This window comes from Taeniopygia guttata, chromosome 7 (assembly GCF_048771995.1).
Source record: "Taeniopygia guttata chromosome 7, bTaeGut7.mat, whole genome shotgun sequence".
Taxonomy (NCBI): Eukaryota; Metazoa; Chordata; class Aves; order Passeriformes; family Estrildidae; genus Taeniopygia; species Taeniopygia guttata.
Genome location: NC_133032.1, coordinates 30,697,501 through 30,703,797, shown reverse-complemented (window position 1 = coordinate 30,703,797; position 6,297 = coordinate 30,697,501). Strand labels below are relative to the sequence as shown.

General features: G+C 61.9%; 1 protein-coding gene across 1 annotated transcript; it reads right to left on the bottom strand.

Annotated features, from left to right (window-relative positions):
* Positions 1 to 289: 289 nt before the first annotated feature.
* On the bottom strand, positions 290 to 4,569 carry EN1 (engrailed homeobox 1). The gene is made up of 2 exons (XM_030278040.4): positions 3,796 to 4,569; positions 290 to 1,167 (listed from the first exon to the last, which is right to left on the bottom strand). The coding sequence occupies exons 1-2, from the start codon at positions 4,472 to 4,474 to the stop codon at positions 851 to 853; spliced, it is 996 nt and encodes a 331-aa protein (XP_030133900.1). The 5' UTR covers positions 4,475 to 4,569; the 3' UTR covers positions 290 to 850.
* Between the last annotated feature and the right edge of the window lie 1,728 nt (positions 4,570 to 6,297).

The window sequence follows — 6,297 nt, the reverse complement described above, 5'->3', positions numbered from 1 at the left end:
GCACGACTGCGATTGCCAAAGAGAATTAATTCTTTTTAAGAGGTAGAAAAATTAAAAATAATTTTTTAAAAATCGAAGGTCTAAGGGTTTTGAACAAGGGATGAGTAGTTTAAAAATTGCTGCATCTATCGAAAGCAAAACCTAAATATGCCATCAAAATGTCACTATGTACTCAGCGTATGGTGTATGCATATATACATTTATTTATTGTATTTTTATGTGTATATATATATATATATATATATGCAGACATCCATACACTAAAATAAAGAATTACAGCCAGCCTGGATCCTGAACACAGTCTACACTTTATTTCAGACTACAGATTTCTGAACATAATAAAATCTTTGGCTTGTAGCGGCGGGTTCAGTCTCGCAGTCTGTGGATCAGAAATTTTTTTTCCTCGGGAAAAAAAAAAGAGAGAGAGGCAGAAATTCACACACACACACAAAAAAAAATAAAATAAGATCAAACGACAGATGAGAAAAGTCCGACATTTACTGTAAAACAGGACCAACGGACAGTAGGGGGGGGGGAAAGAAAAAAAGGAATGCAAACAAAACAAACAAACGAACAAAAGAAAGGAGAAACAGAGAAAAGGGAAGAGAGAAACTGTCCAGCAAATAGAGATCGCTACACATATTTCTTACCTGAAATTAAATATATACAAGGTCATATGCTGTTTGGCTATATAGAGATAATTTTTCTTAAGTGTTCATATTTATTTTTTTTTCTTAATCGGAGTCCTTATACTATGGATAGACAATAGATCTGCTTTTAAATCGCACCTGTCCGCCTCCCGGCCGGCGGGCCGGCGCCGCGGCGCAGGGCTGGGCTGGGGCCGCCCGCCTCACTCGCTCTCCTCTTTGTCCTGCACCGTAGTGGTGGAGTGGTTGTAGAGTCCCTGGGCCATGAGGTGCAGCGCCAGCCCGTTCTTAATGCCCGTCGCCTTCTTGATTTTGGCCCGTTTGTTCTGGAACCAGATCTTGATCTGGGACTCGTTGAGGCTGAGCTCCTGGGCCAGGCTCTGCCGCCGCTGCTCCGTGATGTACCGGTTCGCCTGGAACTCCGCCTTCAGCCGCTGCAGCTGCTCGGCCGTGAACGCCGTCCGCGGCCGCTTGTCCTCCTTCTCCGTCTTCTTCTTCTTCAGCTTCCTGGTGCGGGGGCCTGCGGGCAGGGCACACACACGCCGCTGGGCAGGGCCGCGCCGCCGACCGACCGACCGACCGCCCGCCCGACAGACCGACCGCCGCCCCCGCCCCGCCGGCCGAGGAAAAATGGCCGACGGGTGAATTTGTGCTGGTTCCGTGTGTCCCCCCCCAGCCCCCAACCCCGGCACCGCCGCCCCGGCACGGCGGAGGGAAGGATGGGGAAGGCACGGGGAGGCCGGGGCCGAGCGCGCCCGCGCATCACCCGCCGCCCCGGCCCCGCCGAGCCGGCCCCGCGGGCGAGGGCAGCGGAGCCCCCTTGCCCCCCGCCCCGGCACACGTCGGGGCGCCGCTCCGCCCGTCCTGCAGGGCCGAGCCGCTCTCCTGCACGGCCCGGGACCGGGGCCTCCCGGCCGGGCAGCAACTCCGCCGGGCAGCAGAGGACCAAAGGGCCCCGCTGCCAGGCACCGGGGAGCCGCCGCCAGCAGCAGACTGGCAGAAGGCTGCCCTGGTCTCCTTTCGGGGGACAACGACCCTCTCCGCAAAGCCAGCCCAGTCCTGGGGGGCCCATCTCCACCGCAACCCCGCAGCCCCGCCACCACCGCCCGGGTCGCCTGGGCTCTCCGGCAGCCGATCCCTGCCGGGGACCTACGGCCCCGCTCGCAGCTCCCTCCGCGAAGCCCAGCCACAAGCAGAGCCCCGCTGCTCCGCATCCGGGCCGCAAAGGGGACAGAGCTGAAGTGCAACACAGCTCGCCGGGGAAGCCACCGGGTCCCCGGGGCGCATCCTGAGGACAGCGCCTAGTCGAGGAGGGGTACCCCCGGTCCTCTGCCCGCCAGCCTGGCCCGGCCACGGGGAAGAGGAGCGGGGAGGGAACCGTGAAGAATGGGATCTACGAAAATTCCCCGACAGCTGCCGGGCTCGGCGGGCGGTCCCAGGCCCGCAGCCCCCCGCCAGCAGCAGCCGGAGCCGAAGCCGGCGAGGCCTCCCTGCCGCCGAGTAGGCCGAAAGCTCCTCTCCCGGCGCAGCTTTTCCCCAGAACGGGGGGATTCCCCCCGGCTCGGCAGCGGCTGTCGGCGGGGAGAGAGACGAGGCCCGGTGGGGAGAGGGACGGGGCCCAGCGGGATATTCCCGGGCTGGACCGGCGGGGGGTGGAGGGCGCGGGGAGTGAATTACTGAGTCCCGGCACCTTGCAGCGGGGTGCCGGCGCCTCCGACCGCCGCAGCCCGCTCGTCCCCGGAGCCGAGAGAAGCGGTCGGGGCCGGCGGGCAGCTAGGAGCACAACAAAGAGAGCGGCCGAGCCCAGCCAGCCTCCCCTCGCCCTTCTCCCCTCCGCGCTGCAGCGAGCAGAGAGGGTCGGAGAGGAGGACATGCAGAAAATATCCTTTGCCCGAAGAAAGGGGAGGAAAGGAAATGAAGGCGCAAGTGCAGAACGCCGGGCGCTCGGTGGCCCTGGGAATCGGCAACACAACACCCGCGGCCGGGCCGGCCGGGAGCGAGGCCGTGCCGTCTGACAGCTCTATCACCCCATCAATCAGCCCAGTCAATCAAAGAGGCTTTTCTGAGTTTGAAGTCGCTGGACGTGTCAATAACGGGGGATGGAGACGGCTCGGCCGCACTGACGGCCGGCTCGGAGCACCAGGCCGGGCAGTGCGGCGCGGGGCCGGGGCCGGGGCCGGGCAGCGCCGCCTTCCCCGCGCACTGCAGCGGCCCCGGGCAGGCACGGGGGAGCCCACCCCGGCCCCGCGCCGCGCCCGCCGATCCCTGCCTGCTGGCTGGAGGTGGCATGGGGGAACCCCATCCGCACGCCCTCCGTTTCTTTAAAAAAAATATAGCAATAAAAGCCAAAAAGTAACGGTGATAAATAAAGGGGTGCCTGAGGGCACCTGGGGAATGTAAAGACGTAGAAGGGGCGGCAAAACAGGGCCGGGAGGGCCAAGGCAGCGGCTCCCACGGGGACGACCTCGGGCAGAGGCATATCCCTACCCCGGAGCTGGGCCCCGAACGGCAGCAGGGAGCACCGGCTCCGGCGGCAATGCGCGGCCTAAGGGTCTGCCTGGCCCGCTGCAGAGGCCCCGCTAAACAGCCCCTCCGCCACCTTCGAAAAAGCCCTTTTTCCATCGCCTCCAAAAAACACTACCTCCTCCCCCCCCGCACCGCCAGCGGCTGCTCAACATGTGCCTCGGGTCTTCGCCCCCTCGCTCCTCCAGCAGCACCCAGGAAAAAAAATAAAATAAAATAAGGGGAGAAAAAGCCTGAGAACAAGGGAGCGGCCGACCCCGCTGCCTTTTTCTCGCAAGGCTCTCACCCCGCGCCGCCGCGCTGCGGAACACCCGGGGCTGCGGCAGGCGGGGCGGGCGGGGGCGCGGGAAGGGGTCGCTCCCGCCGGCTCTCCGCATCGAACCGCTGCCGAATCGGGGCTCGGCGTCACATTCAAATTTGGGAGACTCAGAGGAGGAAGGAGGGGTGGTGGCGGTGGGGGGGGACGCGTTTCCTCTCGCCCCGGGTGACCCAGGCCGCCCTCCCCCCCACGCGAGGTCCTCAACAAGCCGGGAGCCAAAGCCAAAGGGGGAAGAGGGAAAGGAGAAGGGAGGGGGGGCGACCTTGTCACGATTTAACAGCTCCCAGATGCGCCGCGGTTCCTTACCCGAGGACGGTCTGTCTGAATACCTAGTGCAGTAGACCCAGGCAGGCCACACCAGCGGCTGTTGCGAGTCGGGCTTTATAACAGGTCCTCCATTATTAGAGCCCATGAGGAGGATGGCGGGGCTGCCGTGCTCCCCGTACTTCGCCGGGTGAGTCTCGCCCCCGTCGGCGGGGGGCTTGGCCGCCCCCGACGCCGCCGCCGCCGCTGCCGCCGCGGCGGGACTGGCTTTGGCGGCGGCGGCGGGCGGCGGCGGCGGCGCGGAGCCGTCGGGACGGTAGTTCGAGTCCGGGCAGAGAAGGGCGGGCGGGTTGGGCGGCCGGGCCAGCAGCGGGTTGACGTTTTCTCTACCTGAGCTCTGCCCCCGGTCTCCGTCCCGCTCCCGGCTGCCTCCTCCTCCTCCGCCGCCGGCCGGTGCGGGCGGCTCCTTCTTGCAGCCGAAGTCCGGCCTCAGGATGTTGTCGATGAAAAAGTTGGTGGTGCGGTGGGGCGGCGGCGGCGGGGGCGGCGGCGGTGGCGGCGGGTGGCGGCGGCGGGGCAGGGGCAGGGGGCAGGGCGCGGCGGGGGAGGCGGGCGCGGGGCTAGGGGACACGGGCACGCTCTCGCCATCGCTGCCGCTGCCGCTGCTCGCCGGGCCGGGCGCCGCGTCTCGGTGGCCGTGCCCCTCCGGCGGCTCTTCCATGCTCAGTCCCCGCCACGGAGATCGCTGCCTCTTTTCCCCCCCACCCACCCACTTTACGCCCACCCCACTTTGACGGTGGGTGGCGGGGTGGAAAAGGGGGAGGAAAAATTAAAAAAAAAAAAAAAAGAAAAAAAATTTTAAAAAAAGAAAAATATTAAAATCCACTTGTTGGGCTGGAGCTGAGATTTTTTTCTCTCTCACGGATGGATCCAAAACCTGGGAGATACTGGAGGGCTTCTCTCCCCCTTCTCCCGATCAGCTTATATTTCCACCACCAAAAGAGAAAAAAAAAAAAAAAAAGAAACCAAAAAAAAAAAAAGAAACCAAAAAGGTGTGCGGCTGCACCACGGCCCCCCCAAAAAACCCGCCCCCCAAAAACCCGTCACAATCTGCCCATCTCCCTGCCGCCGCCGCCGCGGCGGCTCCGCGCTGCCCCGCTGTCAACGCTCCGCTCTGCCCACGCCGCGGGCTGCCGGAGCCCGTCCCCGCCAGCCCGGTGCTGCGCCTTCCGCGCCCGCTTAGTGTTCTTTTTTTAATTCTTTTTTTTTTTTTCCCTTCTCTTTAAAAAAAAAAAAAAAAAAAAAAAAAAAAAAGGCCAAATCTCCGACAGCGCCGGTCCGTGCACCAAACTCTCCCTAAAAAATCCCTCAGCCACACTTTTTTCACTCGCACCGGAAGCACGTGAGGTGGCCCCGCACGTGGGGGCGGCCAATGGCGCGGCGCCGCCGCCGCTGACACCCCGCGCCGCGCCCAATGGGCGCCCGCTGGGCCGCCGCCATAAATACCGCGGGGCACCGGACGGGGCGGACGGCACCGGGCGGGATGGGACGGACGGCACCGGGCGGGACGGGGCGGGCGGCGGCAGCAGCAGCCGCGACGGGGCGGGGGCAGCGCGCCGCGCCCACGCGCGCGAACCGGGACCCCCCCCCCTCCTCCTCGGCCCCCTCCCACCCCGTAAACAACAACTTCCAGCCACGCCGTGTCCTCCACGGGCGGCGGGGATTTGGTCATCGGCCGCTTTGCTGTTGCCTCAGCGATAATAAACACCCCCTCTTCCAAATCTGTGCGCTTTCCCCTTCTTTTTCTTTTTTGCTTTCTGTTCTCCCGCGGCGGTGTTGGTAAGCGCGGGGAGATGGCGAGCCGGGTGGAGGCTCCCTGGAATCGAACCTTTTTGGTTTGGAGGAATAAAAATTACAGTAATAATAATAATATTAATAAAAATAAATAGCAATAAAGGCAGGAGGCACTGCCGGGGACGAGCTGGTCTTACGGCCGAGACCTCTCTCTGGTTTGTTCCTTTACTGGGTTTGGGGTTTTTTTCGGAATACGAAGCAGATCAGCTCCGGCTCACAGCTGAACTCGTATAATGTTTGCTCGTCTGCTTTTTGATGTTTGCTTGTTTATTTGGTTGGTTTCGGTTTGTTGCCTTTTTTTCCTCTGGTATTCTTGTTTGGTTTTGTTTTGGTTTTTTCTGCCCGGCAGGGAACGAGCACTTCGGGACGTGTGTTGAGGCAGACGGAAAATTTAAGGATTTTAAGGGATGGGAAGAAAAAGCCACTTTTTCAGGACTGACGCAGCTATCCAAAAATGAATTTACAGAAAATAAATAAAAATACCGCGGTCCCAGTTCTGGTTTTGCTGGACTGCTGGGGCCGCAGCCAAGCGGCGCAGGGAGGGCGGCTCTGCCGCAGCCGGTGCCCGCTGCCCCGGCCCAGGCGCTCACGGCCGCGGGAGCCGAATGGCTCCGGTAAGGGCAGTGCTGGTGCTCACACGGAGCAGCACTGGAGATGGGGGTCCCGCGGCCACTCACACCTTCCACAGCG